Below are 18,244 nucleotides of genomic sequence, written 5' to 3'. Positions count from 1 at the left end.
GAGCTGTTGAAGAATGGATGGGGGCATTGGAAGACTCTCTACCAGATGCTACCAGAGAACAGCTGACCTATATCTCCCACATACGGGAAGCAGCCTCCTATTTGGGAGAAGCTGCAATAGATGCTGGGCTCCTAGCCTCTAAAGTATCGGCAGCCTCAGTTGTGAATCGTAGATCCTTTGGTTAAGGTCCTGGAAAGCAGATACAGGGTCAAAGAAGGCTCTCTAATCCTTACCTTTTTTTGGAAATATACTTTTTGGAACAGAGTTAGATAAGATAATCGCTACTCTGGCAGCTTCAAAATCTGCAGGTCTGCCATCAGCAGCTACATCAAAGTCTAGGCAGTTTTCTTTTCAGTCCTTTCACAGTCGGGGACAAGCAAAAGGACAGTCTTTCTCCAGGCCATCTAGTTCTCACAGGACAACCAAGCAGCAAACTAAGAGGTCCTGGCCGGTCAGACGTCCAGCTTCTAAGCCGGATGACAAACCCTCTGCCTGATATGGCGGGCCTCCTCCTGGGGGGATCCCAGGGTGGGGGGCTGACTTCTCCTGTTTGCGGACTACTGGCATTAAACAACAACCGATGCCTGGGTCCGAGAAGTGGTCTCTCAGGGGTATGCCCTCACTTTCCAGAGGCATCCTCCCCAGAAGTTTTTTTTGCACAACTCTCCTATCAGATTCTGTCAAGGCCTTGGCTCTTCAGGAGGCCATTTACTCCCTGCTGCAGGCCAGGGTGATAATCCCGGTTTCTGTGGGTAAACAAGGAAAGGGTTATTATTCCAATCTATTTTTGGTTCAGAAACCGAATGGGTTTCATCGCCTTATTCTAAATCTGAAAACCCTCAACCAGTTCATCCGAATACCCAAGTTCCGTATGGAGACTCTTTGGTCAATTATTTTGGCAATGGAGCCTGGGGATTTTATGGCTTCCCTGGACATTCTGCATGTGCCTATTACGACATACCACCAACAATTTCTAAGGTTTGAAATCCTGCAACAACATTACCAATTTCAGGCACTGCCCTTTGGTCTATCAACGGCCCCTCGGGTCTTCACCAAAATAATGGCAGTTATGATGGCCTACCTCAGGCATCAGGGGATCCAAATACTACCATATCTGGACGACCTTCTGATATTGGCACAGTCTCCAGCTGTTCTACAACACCCAGTGATCGCACTGAGCAAAAAAAAATTTAAAAATTGGGGTCCTACTCCACTGATTCTGGGTCCTATCACATATTATGGGAGGTGAGGGCAGGCAGCAGTTGCAACAGTGCTGGGGGCAGGTAGCAATTGGGGTAGAGGGGGTTAAGGGCAAGCAGCAGTTGGGGTAGTCCTGGGGGTAAAGGCAGGGAGAAGTTGGGGTAGAGGGGAGTAAGAGCAGGCAGTGCTGAGGGTAGGGAGGGGGTAAGTGCAGACAGCAGTTGCAGCAGTGCTGGGGGGCAATGAGGAGGCATGGGCAGGCAGTGCTGGGGGTAGGGAGGGGCAAGGGTAAATAGTTGACAGTACTGAGGGGCAAGGAGGGGGTTAGGGGCTTTCACTGGTATTGGACCGAAAGGTCTCACCACACACTGGCAGCACTGCTCAAATGTGTTCCAGCAAACACTAGCACTGCACAGTAGGGTCCCATGGGGCAGGGATGACATGACGATGGGGGGACATGGGGCAGGGATGACATTGTGGTGAGGGGCACGGGGCAGTGATGACATTGTGCTGGAGGGGCACGGGGCAGTGATGACATTGTGGGGGAGGGGCAAGGGGCAGTGATGACATGACGGTGGGGTGACACGGGCAGGGATGACATTATGGTGGGGGGACACGGGGCAGTGATGACATTGTGGAGGAGGGGCACGGGGCAGTGATGACATTGTGGGGGAGGGGCATGGGGCAGTGATGACATTATGGTGGAGGGGCATGGGGCAGTGATGACATTGTGGAGGAGGGGCACGGGGCAGTGATGACATAGGGAGGGGCACGGGGCAGTGATGACATTGTGGTGGGGGGACACAGGGCAGTGATGACATTGTGGTGGAGGGGCACGGGGCAGTGATGACATTGTGGTGGAGGGGCACGGGGCAGTGATGATATGACAGTGGAGGGGCACGGGGTAGTGATGACATTGTGGTGGAGGGGCAAGGGGCAGTGATGACATTGTGGTGGGGGGACACGGGGCAGTGATGATATGACGGTGGGGTGACACAGGGCAGTGATGACATTGTGGGGGAGGGGCACGGGGCAGTGATGACATTATGGTGGAGGGGCATGGGGCAGTGATGACATTGTGGAGGAGGGGCAAGGGGCAGTGATGACATTGTGGTGGATGGGCACGGGACAGTGATGACTTTGTGGTGGAGGGGCATGGGGCAGTGATGACATTGTGGTGGAGGGGCACTGGGCAGTGATGACATTGTGGTGGAGGGGCACTGGGCAGTGATGACATTGTGGTGGAGGGGCACGGGGCAGTGATGACATTGTAGTGGAGGGGCATGGGGCAGTGATGACATTGTGGTGGAGGGGCACGGGGCAGTGATGACATTGTGGTGGAGGGGCACGGGGCAGTAATAACATTGTGGTGGAGGGGCACAGGGCAGTGATGACATTGTGGTGGAGGGGCATGGGGCAGTGATGACATTGTGGTGGAGGGGCACGGGGCAGTGATGACATAGGGTGAGGGGAGCAGGGCTCTGACGACATGATGGTGCGTGGGGGGGGTACAGAGCTGTGACTACAATTAAATAAACAATAGGTGAATAATAACATACGTACCTGACATGACGGTGCGGTCACACAGAACGAAGGCAGTGTGCGCCCTCTGTCACTCTGCTCTCTGCTTGTGCTGGAGATGCCGCTTGTGGGAGAGGTCCCAGCCTCTTGTCTCTCCAAGTTGCCAGAGTTGGAGAAGTAATCCCTGGGCCGGAGCTGGTTTCCAGCAACTGCGGGCATTTTCAGAGCAGTGCAGCCGTGGGACGCTGTGTCACTCCCGGAGCCGAGGGGGTTTTCCCTACCTATAATCTCCCCCCGGACGGGAGCCGCTCAGGTGTCATCTCGCGATAGCGGATTGATCATCTCACCGCAGGAAACTCCTCCATATCCTCCTCCCGGCATCAGACGCCGGCTTGGAAGGAACTTCACTACGAAGGCATCAACGTGTCACTGTATCCTACAGTACCCGGGCCGACTCCCCCACCGGTACACTGGCTGCAGCAGTTGGTGCTCAACGCCCGCTGTGTCATCCAATAGATAGCAGAGTGGCGAGTTGGGGACAGGGTCCACGTCTAATGGGGACACATCTTCGTCCTCATTGGAGGGTGCAGTGACAGGTCATCACACCTTTCAGGGAAGATGGACAAGTCAGGAAAGTCATCTGCCCATAAACATTCTGGAACTTCGAACAGTATACAAAGCACTCATCATGGCACAGAACCTGCTCCAGATCCAGCCTGACAACGCCACCACAGTAGCCTGCCTCAATCATCAAGGAGGCACGCAAAGTCACGCAGCCATGAGGGAAATGACAAACATTCCGATCTGGGCAGAACGTCATCTTCCAGCTACTGTATCTCAGCAATATTCATCCCTGGAGTCCTCAGCTGGGAAGCAGACTTCCTAAGTCGTCAGGACATACACGCCGGAGAGTGGGCTCTCCACCCGGGGGTTTTTCAACTCCTAGTGAACAAATGGGGCCTACCGGACATAGACCTCATGGCATCACATCACAACCACAAGGTCCCCAGGTATGGTCCAGGATCAGAGACCCCTCAGTCACCTTAGTGGACACACTGGCAGTAAGATGGGACTTCAAACTTGCACATTGTAGTGTGTACCCAGCTTAAGAGTGCTGGTATTCTCAGCATTTCCCAGTATGGCAGAATATCTACTTTTCTTTCTCAGTAAATGATAGTACATCCCAAAACTGAGCTTTACAGATCTTGGATGGAATGAACCAGAGGATGACTGACCATGGTTTGGTGGCCAGGCAGACTGGTGGGTGCGCTGCTGTCCACGCTGTCATTATGTCAGAGGAAAGCCGGCTGTCTATCAGTAGCTGTCAGGAGATTGGACATCACTGGACTCATTACCTCATAGCGCGGTAGTTGCTCTGGCTTCATGGGGTTCTATTCCAATAAGACACCAGGCCCTTCCCCCTGTAAGATCATAGTGGAGGTTGCACAGAGAGTGTATAAGCCGATACCGGCCGTGGTCCCTGCAGATACTTGGGAACCATAGTTGGAAAATCATAATAACTAGTAAATTGTTTCTGTTTATCTCCTGTTCAGATGAAGAAAAAGGCCAAAGACATCTATACAAGGTTCCTCTCCAGCAAAGCCTCATCTCCCGTCAATGTGGAGGGTCAGTCCCGTATCGGGGAGCAAATGCTGAAACAGTTTCATCCTCTGATGTTTGCAAAATTGCAGGAACAGGTGAGAATCCTTCTCTGTGTCTCTGGCACGTATACCCCCATGTACTGGTTTATAGGCACAGAGAATGAGTACACCCCCATTACCACCACTTTCCGATAGTCATACTGTAGGGACCCATTGTAATAAATTAAAAAAAAAAGTCTTTATTGATCCTAGAAACCAGAAATAAGCTTAGACGTATCTGCTGGCAATTGCAGTTGTTGGACCTAATGCTCTTAGCACACACATAGGCATATGCACAGTACTCATAGGCCCTGATTCAGAGCCGGACGGTCTTTGTGAGCGCTCACTCTGAATCCGGACGGCCTGTTTTTTTATTTTTTGACCACCCACAACTTTTGCGAGCAGCCAGGTGATGGTCGCGACCATCGGGCTTGCGATGAGACCCTTGTGGTAGGGTCTCGTTCCCGCAAGCCCCAGTGAGCTTCCTGCTCTAATAGAGCAGGAATCTCACTACTGAAATCACGAGTGATGTCAGTAGGGCCGCCCTCAAACGGCAGGCGTTCCTTCAGGAACGCCTCCGTTTGACCAGCCACCCCCCCTCCCCGTCTACAAAATGGGGCGAGCTGTCAATGAACATCTCACTCTCTCTGGGACTCGCGCACGTGCAGTGCCCCACCATCGACCCGCTTGCGAACGCATAGCGTTTGTGAGCGGGTCTGAATGAGGCCCATAGTCTGTATTTCACAGCATCTCTTAACAAGCCTGCTGCCTTTACACTGAGTAAAACCCCTGACTTACTTTTCTCAGCCTCTTACAGATGCAAGTGCTAATTAGCCTGTTCTCAGGCTAAAGACCTGAAATGGGCCTTATGGATGGCTTCCACCCTCACTCTCCATCCATAACCCCAGCTTTTACTAAAGCCCAAGCACTATCCAGTCTGTTTTGCAATCACAGCCTGGGTTTTTAATACATCAGAATCCTGGGACAAATATATCTCCTGTGTATGACCTCACCAGTGCTTTTGTCACTATATATATATATATATATATATATATATATATATATATATATATATACACACACATACAATAATACAAAGCAGTGCACCGGCACTCCCACACTCTGTGTCAAAAAAGGCATATAGCCCAATCCTTGATCTGGTGCCCTCCAAGGGGGACAGCATCCCCAAACTGTATAAACAACAAAAATCAGGCGGCACTCGGAGTCTTAGTACATACAATACCCTCACCAGAGGGATTTAATGGTCAGTCGACGTTTCGAGGTGTATCCACCCCTTCCTCAGGACAACATAATATGTTGTCACTTCGAAACGTCGACTGACCATTAAATCCCTCTGGTGAGGGTATTGTATGTACTAAGACTGATTTTGTTGTTGATTATATATATATATATATATTTTATATAAAAAACTGTAGCGGCGGCACTCATGGAATGAGACACAACAAGGAGAAAGGTTCCAACATTTCAATGCTATTACTGCTGCATTTTCGTCAGGGTGCAAGTTGCAGCAGTAATAGCATTGCCGCCGCCACTACAGTTTTCTACATACAGCCGCACCTTGTGTGTTCAGCACGGAGGGCATCGGACTGTAATTTTCTAAATTTTTACTTTTGCTATATTTGCACATTAGAGGAGTGCCGCTTCCCAGACTGTATTATATATATATATATATTTCATTAGTCGGTTTGTCTGTCTGTCTGTCCAGTTATGCATTCGGACACCCATGCTCCGATTGGGATGAAACCAACGTGAGGTGGTCCAGTTGGATCCTGGCCAGGTTTTAGGGGGTTAGGGTCCCGGTCGGACCTCACATTGGTATACGCTGGGCAGGCCAGGGGATCCTGTTCTGAGCCTTCAGCAGGATGGATTTGTACCAAAACTTCACAGAGTGGTAACGTTGGATCCCAGAAGACATACTAGGGGGGTTGAGGTCCCGTTCGGACCTCCCTTTGGTGGATGTTGGGAAGAACTTTGACCTGGGGCTCCCATTCTGGGCCTTCCACTGGATGGATTTGAATGAAAACCTCAGAGGGGTGGCAATTGGAGTGGTTGGGGTCCTGGTCAAGCCTAACGGTGGAGTGCGTCAAGAAAACTGTGACACAGGGAGCCTGTTCTGGACTTTCCACTGGATGGATTTGGACGACATCCCATGATAAAACGTAATAATTAAAGATTTAAACTCAGGCAACGCCGGGTACTTCAGCAATATATTTTCCGTATGTAGGATCACACTCACGTAAGCGTTGCGTAAGCCTTCTTAGTGACCGCAGGAAACCATGGTGCCATAACAACTAGTAAGTGGGTATAGAGAGCACTCACCAGGCTTTTCTTTAGTAGCAAAAAACGTGTAGTTTAATTACTCACAACATCATTAGTACATGAAAAATGTTGACGTTTCGGACCATGGGGGGAGGTTTGTGAAAACCACAGTGACACCTGAGCAGGAAGCCCAAAGCCCTCTGTGCATGGCCTATAACTACCCATCTAACACCAAGGGCAAAGCCCGACACAAAACCGCCACAGGCAGTGACAGCATCGGCTGATAATGATACATAAGCACATTAAGTAGACCTGGAAAGATCAAACAGTAACATTGGCTTAATAGAAATACACTGTACCACTTCCATCAGTAAAAAAACCTCATCAGCGGTGGCGGCCTGCCAGGGCTCAAGGGTGGGAGAATGTGCGCGGGTTCTCACTTCCTGTTTGCGTTCCAACACAGTGGAACGCAACACCAGAAGTGATCCCAACCAAATCGCAATAGGTGGATAGGCATCATCATAGTACAGGACCGTCCCTACAGCTGGGCGGCAAGGCCCCTAGACTGGTGCATGATGGAACCAACCCCAGTCACTGACCGTTTGCATCCCACGGAGCGGACAGCAGAACAGGAAGTGCGGCCACAGCACTAAAACCAGCCGGCGGTTACAAAGAATTAAAAGGAGCAACTAGAACGTCAGCCCTGCGTTCAAATAATGGAAGACACACCTGGAAGGCTGCACCATTCATGGCAAAAACACATAAAGCACAACAGTAGCGCTAACAAGAGAGAGCAAATTATTTATATGGCCAAGAAAATACCCTCAAATATAAAGAGCAAAGTATAAGGATAAAAACACCTCCGGGTAATTGGCCCCAAGAACAAGACAAAGCCACATATAAAAGCACAAACTGTAATAAGCCAAAACCATTACCAGGGGGAGTCCCAGGGTGTAGATGGGTACCATATCCCATGTGGGGAGATAACATGCAAAGCTGAGGTACCCCCCAAAAATGATCATAACCAAACAGAAGAATCAGGCAATAATCAGGCCTAGCGCAAAAGCTGCTATGTAACTATACATTCTATAAGAAAGCGTATATCGTATATCGTATATCTTATATCTTATATCGTATATCTTATATCTTATATCGTATATCTTATATCGTATATCTTGTATCGTATATCTTGTATCGTATATCTTGTATCGTATATCGTATATCGTATATCTTATATCGTATATCGTATATCGTATATCTTATATCGTATATCTTATATCGTATATCTTGTATCGTATATCTTGTATCGTATATCTTATATCGTATATCTTATATCTTATATCTTATATCTTATATCGTATATCGTATATCTTATATCTTATATCGTATATCGTATATCTTATATCGTATATCTTATATCTTATATCGTATATCGTATATCGTATATCTTATATCGTATATCTTATATCTTATATCGTATATCTTATATCGTATATCTTATATCGTATATCGTATATCGTATATCGTATATCTTATATCGTATATCTTGTATCGTATATCTTGTATCGTATATCTTGTATCGTATATCTTGTATCGTATATCGTATATCGTATATCGTATATCGTATATCGTATATCTTGTATCGTATATCTTGTATCGTATATCGTATATCGTATATCGTATATTGTATATCTTATATCTTATATCGTATATCTTATATCTTATATCGTATATCGTATATCGTATATCTTATATCGTATATCGTATATCGTGTATCGTGTATCGTGTATCGTATATCGTATATCGTAAATAGTATATCTTATATCGTATATCGTATATCGTATATCGTAAATAGTATATCTTATATCGTATATCGTATATCTTATATCGTATATCGTATATCTTGTATCGTATATCGTATATCGTATATCTTGTATCGTATATCGTATAGCCATCTGTAGGGCTTAGACATTGCTGAGTTGGACAGTAAATATTTGAGACTAAAGTCCAATCACATGAACGTACTAAGAGGATTCACTTCATTCCGCCCTTTAGGGACCATCGTCTCCAGCTGATGCATCCATTCAGCCTCCATTTTAAGGAGGACATGGCCCCGATCGCCAGCTGTAGGGAAAGGGGGAATTCAGTAACGGGGAGGCGAGATTTGATGCCTCTCCTTCAGAAAATGTGTCACCACAGGCTTATCAGAGGCGCCAGTGAGAAGAGGCTCACTTAATGGAGGAGCACTGATGTGACGCGTTCTCTGAAGGTCCTCACCCGTCTTACCCACGTAAATCAGTCCACACGGGCAGACCAAATATTATAGCACATGATGTAGCTGACATGTCAGCCAGTGACAGAAGGAAATCTCTTTGCCAGTTTGCGGATGGCAGAAAAACGTGCTAGTAATAAGGTCTCTGCTCGTGGGCAGCCCACACGGCTCCTGGTGGGAATCCTTTCTGGTGGGAACTGAAGCTGCTCTGAGTGCTGATCCTTCCTGTCTAATATAACTGATGGGTGAGTATATATACAGTATATGGAATATATATATATGTTCCTGTCTGTGTTATTCTGTAATTCTTGTACAGTTTGTTATGGACAATCAAAATGTAAATTATATAAACTAGGGGTGTGCACCGGCCACTTTTCGTGTTTTGGTTTTGGATCTGGATCTTTCTTCGTGTTTTGGATCTGGATTGGTTTTGCCAAAACCACCCTTCCGTGTTTTGGGTTCTGGGTTTTGTGTTTTGGATCTGTATTTTTTTGAAAAAAAGCATAAAAACAGCTAAAATCACAGAATTTGTGGGTTTTTCTGCTCCTATGCTATTATTAACCTCAATAACCTTAATTTCCACTCATTTCCAGTCTATTCTGAACACCTCACACCTCACAATATTGTTTTTATGTCCAAAAGGTTGCACCGAGGTAGCTGGATGACTATGCTAAGCGACACGAGTGGGCGGCACAAACACGTGGCCCATCTAGGCGTGACACTGCAGTGGCAGACAGGATGGCAGTTTGAAAGACTAGGCCCCAAACAGTACATAATGCAAAGAAAAAAAAGAGAGGTGCAAGATGGAATTGTCCTTGGGCCCTCCCACCCACCCTTATGTTGTATAAATAGGACATGCACACTTAACAAACCAATCATTTCAGCGCCAGGGTCTGCCACACGACTGTGGCTGAAATGATTGGTTCGTTTGGGCCCCCACAAAACAAGCTGCCAATTAATGTGTCCCTACACAAACTGGCTCTACGGAGGCAAGATGTCGTCCTCATCCTCCTCATCCACCGATTCCTTGGATAAAACAGGAAAAAGGGATTTAGGTGTCCCTGGACTGCTTACGGTCTGAGCCAAAGTTTCTGAACTTGACAGTAACTTTTTATGAACGCGCTGCAGGTGCCGTATAAGGGAGGATGTTCCTAGGTGGTTGACGTCCCTACCCCTACTTATTTCACCTTTACATATGGTACATATGGCAAGACAGTTGTTGTCCGGATTTGGATAGAAATATTGCCAGACCAAAGAGGTGGAATGTTTGGTCTTCTGCCCAGGCATGACCGTGATGGGCTTTTTCATCCCACAGACAACAACTGTCTCCCCCGGAGCCTGATTTAAACAAACCACATCACCATCAGAATCCTCCTCGCCAACTTCCTCCTCAGCGCCAGCTACACCAGTATCCTCATCCTGTTGTACTTCAACAGTGACATCTTCATTTTGCATATCAGCAAGTGGACTGTGGGTGCTCCTTTCAGCACTTACAGGGGGCGTGCAAATGGTGGAAAGAGCCACCTCTTCCCGTCCAGTGCTGGGAAGGTCAGGCATCGCAACCACCACCACACTTGGACTCTCCTTGGGGATTTGTGATATCTTCTTAGAACGCACAGTTCTTCGCTGTGCTTTTGCCAGCTTAACTCTTTTGATTTTTTTAGTGGGAGGAGGGCTTCCATCGTCATGTGAAGCTGAACCACTAGTCATGAACATAGGGAAAGACCTTAGCCGTTCCTTGCCACTCCGTGTCATAAATGGCATATTGGCAAGTTTACGTTTCTCTTAAGATGATTTAAATGTTTTTTTTTTAAGGTCATTTTCCTGAACTTTGTCATTTGGGATTGTATGTGCCCTCTACTATGACATTGGGCATCGGCCTTGGCAGACGACGTTGATGGCATGTTATCGTCTATGTCATGACTAGTGGCAGCAGCTTCAGCACTAGGAGGAAGTGGTTCTTGATCTTTCCCTATTTTATTTTTATCGGAGAAAGTTTGGTCCTCCATTTATGTTATATTGATATATACGTGCGGCTAAGACGCACACAAACACAGAAAATAATTTTTTATTTTTGTTGGAGACTAGTGCACTTTGTGGGTTACACCACCCTTTAAGAAATGAGCCAGCCGGCCCTTTACTTATGGGACACAGGCGCACGCTTGGCGCTGCTCCTTTGTTGATGCACGTGCAACCACAGTGCACACAATTCACAAACACAGAAAATATTTTTCTATTTTGTTTGGAGTGCCCTTTGGGGGTTACAGCACTCTTTAGCGGTCAATCCAGCTGGCCCTTTATTTATGGGACACAGGCACACGCTTGGCACTACTTTGTTGATGCACGTGCGGCTACTGCACACACAATTCACAAACACAAAAAAATATATATTTTTATTTTGTTTGGAGTGCCCTTTGGGGGTTACAGCACCCTTTAACGGACAAGCCAGCCGGTCTTTTACTTATGGGACACAGGCGCACGCTTGGCGCTGCTCCTTTGTTGATACACGTGCAGCCACAGTGCACACAATTCACAAACACAGAAAAAAAAATATTTTTTTTGCACTTGGGGGGAGCACCCCTGACGGATAGAGCACCCCCTGGACAACACTACAGCACCCCTTTAGGACTGGGACACTGCACAGGACTTTGGAGTGGACACAGCCCCTATGGAGAACTGACTGCACAACACAGTCCAGCCAGCCCCTATGGACTTTAAGGAGTGGACACAGCCCCTATGGACAACAGCAGCACAGCACAGCACAGCACAACACTACACTGCACTACACTACACTACACAGCCCAGCCAGCCCAGCCAGCCCTACCTCCCACCCTCACTCTTCACTGTCCACAGCCGAGTGAGAAAATGGCGCCGATGCGGGTACCTTATATAGGATCCAAAACCCGCGAGACCCGGAAGGCGGGTTGATGACGTTTTGCCTCGATTTCAGATCCGAGTCAGGCGGGAAAAGTCGAGCCTGACTCGGATCGGCCTCGGATCGGGGGGGCTCGGGGGGGTTCGGATTTCAGAAATCCGAACCCGCTCACCCCTAATATAAACACTATAATGTCGATAGGTACAAAATGTCAACGTGTTCAGAATGTCGACATCCAATTTTAAGCCTAACCCTAATATTTCTATTATCAACATTAAGCAGTTGTCGCAATTTTAAACACATCAACATTTCAACTGTTTCAACTTTCAACTGTAGACTAAAGTGAGAGTATTTAGAAGTGAGTTTGAAAAGTGATGTTGCCCATAGCAACCAATCAGATTCTACTTAACATTTAATCAGCACCTTCTAGAAGATAATAGCTAGAATCTGATTGGTTGCTATAGGCAACATCACTTTTAAAACTCAGGGCCTGATTCAGAGCCGGACGCTGTTTGCGGACGGACGTTCTAAAAAAGGGGCCGGATATTTAAATTGAGTGCTCGCTCTTTGCGGTTTGTTGACGCCTCTATGTCTGAGCGAGCGTTCGAAAAATGCGCTCACTATTTTATAAAGACGCCCCTTTGCCGTTCGCATCACACGTCATCTCCGGTATTTATTAGATTAATCGGGAACATCGAAAGGCATCTGAACTGCTCGCAGTGCTTGTGGTAGGTTTTTCTTACCACTATCACTGCGAGCAGTTCAGGCTAAAAGACAACCAAGTGACGTGGTCGATGACGCTCCTTTTACTAATTATGCACTCCCATTAAACGCCCTTTTGACCGTTAGGCACGCCTGCGTCCGGATCTCCACTCCCCCGTTTTCAAGCACCTTCCCCTGTTACCACACACAAACGGTACATTCTGTCAATCAAATTAGCAGCCCCTCTCTGTTTTACGAGCGCATGATTTCCGACCGCAATGACTGTTTTGCGCATGCGCATTACGACCCATGCGCATGCGCAGTTGTGCGAACATCGCTCAGAGCGAACAAGCGGCCGCTTACGAGCGGCTCTGAATCAGGCCCTCACTTCTAAAAACTCTCACTTTAGTAAATTTACCCCAAAGTAACAGCAAAGCATCATTCACTCTTTTGCAGACTCGTCACGAGGGGCCTCATTTAGATTTTGCAGTTTCCCATTTTCATTTTGCATGACGTAATTATTTCTGTAGCTTTTTGCATATTGCAGACTTGCGCCCCCATGCCCCGTAAGTACAGTAAGGACATATTCACGTAAGTGCGACATCAGTAGGCGTTTTTGCATCCGCAGATACCACTCTTATGGGTGTTGGGGGCTCGTGTATATATACGTGATAATGACCGCAGCAGCACCATCTAGGGGCTTCTGATTGGCTGACGTATCCTTGTCTCCCCCATTCTTAAAAAAACTACACTTGATCCTAACCTTCTCTCCAACTACCGTCCAATCTCTCTCCTCCCTTTTGCTTCCAAGCTCCTTGAGCGTATTGTCTACAACCGCCTCACCACCTTTCTTTCCTCCCACTCCCTCCTTGACCCTTTTCAGTCTGGCTTCCATTCTCTCCACTCCACTGAAACTGCCCTCACAAAAGTCAGCAACGACCTCCTTGCTGCCAAATCCAAGGGCCACTACTCTCTGCTCATTCTCCTTGACCTCTCTGCTGCCTTCGACACTGTTGACCACCCTCTCCTGCTGCAAATCCTTCCCTCCCTTGGTTTACGTGACAGTGCCCTCTCCTGGCTGTAGCCCTACCTCTCTGACCAGTCCATCTCTGTCTCCTCTCATGACTCCTCTTCCCCGCCACAGCTTCTTACAGTAGGTGTTCCCCAAGGTTCTGTTCTTGGACCTCTTCTATTCTCCCTCTATATGTCCTCTCTAGGTGAACTCATCAGCTCTTTGACCTCCATTATCATCTCTATGCTGATGATACTCAAATCTACCTTTCCTCCCCTGACCTCTCCCCCTCTCTCCTCACTCGTATCTCCAACTGTCTCTCTGCTATCTCTTCCTGGATGTCCCAGCGATTTCTTAAACTTAATATGTCTAAGACTGAGCTGATCATTTTCCCACCCTCCAACATAACCTCACTTCCCACTATTTCTTTATCTACTGATGACACAACTATCTCCTCTAGCCCCAAAGTGCGCTGTCTTGGAGTTATCCTGGACTCATCCCTCTCCTACAAACCACATATCCAGAGCCTCTCACAGTCCTGTCGTTTTCATCTCAAATATATTTCCAAGATCAGACCCTTTCTCACCCAGGATGCCACCAAAACCCTCATACACTCACTGGTCATATCCAGATTGGACTACTGTAACCTCCTCCTATCTGGCCTCCCCAACTCCCATCTCTCTCCTCTCCAGTCTGTCCTCAATGCTGCTGCTCAGCTCATCTGCCTCTCCAAATGCTCTACATCTGCCTCCCCTCTCTTACAAGCCCTCCACTGGCTCCCCTTCCACTTCAGAGCCCAATTTAATGTTCTCACACTCACTTACAAAGCCATCACCCATTCCTCTCCCATTTACATATCTGATCTCATCTCCCTTCACTCTCCTGTCCGCCCCCCCTTGCTCAACCAATGCACGCCGCCTCTCATGCCAACTGATTACTTCCTCCCACTCCCGCCCCCAAGATTTTGCCCGTGCTGCTCCAGACCTTTGGAACTCTCTTCCTCTCCCTATCAGACTCTCCTCCTCTTTACAATACTTCAAACGGGCTCTCAAGACCCACTACTTCATCAAAGCCTTCCAGCTCTCATCCTAACTTGCTGCAACATGCTCCTTCCTCCCCATCTACCCCATCTGTGTCACCCCTGTTGGCCTGCCCCTCCCCTTTAGAATGTAAGCTCTTACGAGCAGGGCCCTCTACCTTCTTGTGCTTCTCCTTACTTTACTTTCAGCTACTTCTTACCCCCCACCAGGGCACCTAACACTTGGTTGCTTTGCTCTGTTGCATGTCTGAGTATTATGGTCACTAATGTATATTATCCATGTCCTTGTGCTATATTGTACTGTGCCACTTGTCACATTATGTGTTTATGTACTATGTAAGGCGCTGCGGAACACTTGTGGCTCTATATAAGGAATAATAATAATATCCAAGTTGCAGCCGTCTAATCGCATAACTTATTTGTCATTTCCATTTCAGCTGCGGCAGGAAAGACGATTCCTACTGGATTTATGAGCAGCAAACAACGCACGTGGGCTTGTTTGTATTTAATATATGTGAAAGTCACTCTTTTAATATAAAATATAATGAATTGCTCTCCTGTGTATGACACTTCTCTACAGTATTATATTGAGTACAAATGGGGTAATGTCACATTATCGCTGACTGATTGTGCTTCCCAGCCACTTTGCGACACTCTCTCTATCTGTGACATTAGTATAGACACTACTTTGAGCTTACGTCATACTGTACATCCGCAGTGCAAATGCAGCAAATGCTAATGAGGCCCCGAGTGCAGGAAGTGAGTGACAGACATGGTGGTTACTGTCCGAGCCCCGGACCCTGACGCTCGCCTCACTGCTGACTGTTAAACCCTTTCTTATTTCACTCTACAGATTTTTAACCTGATGAAATATGACAGCTATGGGCGGTTTCTGAAGTCTGAGAAGTTTCAAAAGCTCAAATCTTCTGAGGACGACGAGTGCTCGGCCCCGAGAGCTGGCGAGTCTGCGGCAAAAAGAGCGTCTATAGTCTACAACACGTGACCGCGCCACCTCAGGGAAAGGACTCTGAGGAGATCACTAGGGCATCACAAGACTGCGGCTTCGGAGTGGGCAGATGGTAGGCGCTATCGCCCACTGTCTGCCATCATTAATGTAGCTCTATGCTTCCACGCACAAGCCCACAGACAGAAGCAGACGTCCCTATGAGAGGTGACGTCCCCCCGAGTTATTCACGTTTTACTTATTAGCAGCATTAGAGAACTTTATCCATAATGTGTATTCCAGTAGTCCTGCGCTTGTTCTGTCTGATGTTATTACGCTTCTGGCAGCGGGTGACAGCCGCTCCCGCATCCGCGGTCCAGTTTATCTTCAGAAGGGCTTCCAGTGACCCTACAAAGAGCTCATGTTACACGCACCGGACAATGCAAAGTGCAAACATTTCTCTCTATTAATGGGATTTAAAAATAAGATTAAACATCAACAAAGGATAAATGAAAAGAGAATGATTTAGTTGTGCAATACTCCATATAACGGCATGTTATTATATTACTGTGTCACACTCCATATAATGGCATGTTATTATATTACTGTGTCACACTCCATATAACGGCATGTTATTATATTACTGTGTCACACTCCATATGACGGCATGTTATTATATTACTGTGTCACACTCCATATAACGGCATGTTATTACTGTGTCACACTCCATATGACGGCATGCTATTATATTACTGTGTCACACTCCATATGACGGCATGTTATTATATTACTGTGTCACACTCCATATAACGGCATGTTATTATATTACTGTGTCACACTCCATATAACGGCATGTTATTATATTACTGTGTCACACTCCATATAACGGCATGTTATTATATTACTGTGTCACACTCCATATGACGGCATGTTATTATATTACTGTGTCACACTCCATATGACGGCATGTTATTACTGTGTCACACTCCATATGACGGCATGCTATTATATTACTGTGTCACACTCCATATGACGGCATGTTATTATATTACTGTGTCACACTCCATATAACGGCATGTTATTATATTACTGTGTCACACTCCATATGACGGCATGTTATTATATTACTGTGTCACACTCCATATGACGGCATGTTATTATATTACTGTGTCACACTCCATATAACGGCATGTTATTATATTACTGTGTCACACTCCATATGACGGCATGCTATTATATTACTGTGTCACACTCCATATGACAGCATGTTATTATATTACTGTGTCACACTCCATATAACGGCATGTTATTATATTACTGTGTCACACTCCATATGACGGCATGTTATTATATTACTGTGTCACACTCCATATGACGGCATGTTATTATATTACTGTGTCACACTCCATATAACGGCATGTTATTATATTACTGTGTCACACTCCATATGACGGCATGTTATTACTGTGTCACACTCCATATGACGGCATGTTATTATATTACTGTGTCACACTCCATATGACGGCATGCTATTATATTACTGTGTCACACTCCATATGACGGCATGTTATTATATTACTGTGTCACACTCCATATGACGGCATGTTATTACTGTGTCACACTCCATATGACGGCATGTTATTATATTACTGTGTCACACTCCATATGACGGCATGTTATTACTGTGTCACACTCCATTTGATGGCATGTTATTATATTACTGTGTCACACTCCATATGACGGCATGCTATTATATTACTGTGTCACACTCCATATGACGGCATGTTATTATATTACTGTGTCACTCTCCATATGACGGCATGTTATTATATTACTGTGTCACACTCCATATGACGGCATGTTATTATATTACTGTGTCACACTCCATATAATGGCATGTTATTATATTAATGTCACACGTGGATCAGGTCAGGACTGAGAGACCAGACGTAGTTCATGTGCAAAATTCTCCGACAATGCTGAATACAGTGACTTGTCCCAGGAGCCGTCCAGCCAGAGAGAAGTATGGCGTCGTGGACCCCCGCAATGCCCAGCGCCGCTCATTCTAGCTGGTGGATGTGTCGCCTTTATCTACAGGCCTGAAAACCCCAAAAGCTGATCAGCTCTGTGCATCAGATAATGCCGGTGAGAGTTTGCGCGCATTTATTGCCCCATGCATAGTTTTCTCCCAGTATGCCAAGGGCAAGCGTCTTGCATTAGTATGGTCTCGTTCTTACATCTGGTCCATATTTTATGTAAGATACACAGTTCCCTATCCCTCCGCTCCCCTAGCCCTAACTTTCCCTTTATGGTGCCTGACTCTAACCTCCCTTCCCGCACCCTAAACATTACCATCCCGGGGGGACGTGTCCTGTCAGCCGTATCTCTTGTGGGTCCTGGCGGGTGGGTATTAATATATATGATGGTGGCCGCCGCTGATTGCATTCTGACCGCTCCACCACCCTCAATCATTAGGGTTCCGACTTTATTATATGACGTCATCATTCTCGTATGTGGGGAAACAGCAGATGTGCGCTGTTTGTATTTCATTAAATTTTATATGGAAAGTGCAAGTTTTATTTTTTATTTTCCCTGTATACGACACTTCTTTACCTTATTATATAGTGCACACATCGGAAAATGCCACTTTCACATTTATTACTTCCATCACTGTTAATAAATGCAAATTTCACATTTTCAGTGTAAAATTAGATTAAACACAAACATTTGATATTTTCCCTTTTAATAATAAACTGAGAA

At 46.4% G+C, this 18,244-nt stretch overlaps 1 protein-coding gene across 1 annotated transcript in view; it reads left to right on the top strand.

Annotated features, from left to right (window-relative positions):
- Nucleotides 1–16,586, top strand: part of RGS10 (regulator of G protein signaling 10) — a 52,226-nt gene extending 35,640 nt beyond the window's left edge. The window contains exons 4-5 of the mRNA XM_088466436.1: nt 4,275–4,418; nt 15,395–16,586. Coding sequence (XP_088322562.1) covers nt 4,275–4,418; nt 15,395–15,544 — 294 coding nt within the window. The 3' untranslated portion in view covers nt 15,545–16,586. The remainder of the gene's footprint in view (nt 1–4,274; nt 4,419–15,394) is intronic.
- The last annotated feature ends 1,658 nt before the right edge of the window (nt 16,587–18,244 follow it).

The sequence above is a fragment of the Taudactylus pleione genome, unplaced genomic scaffold (genome assembly GCF_031769625.1).
Source record: "Taudactylus pleione unplaced genomic scaffold, aTauple2 ptg003137l, whole genome shotgun sequence".
Taxonomy (NCBI): Eukaryota; Metazoa; Chordata; class Amphibia; order Anura; family Myobatrachidae; genus Taudactylus; species Taudactylus pleione.
This window is presented reverse-complemented; position numbering and strand designations above follow the sequence as displayed.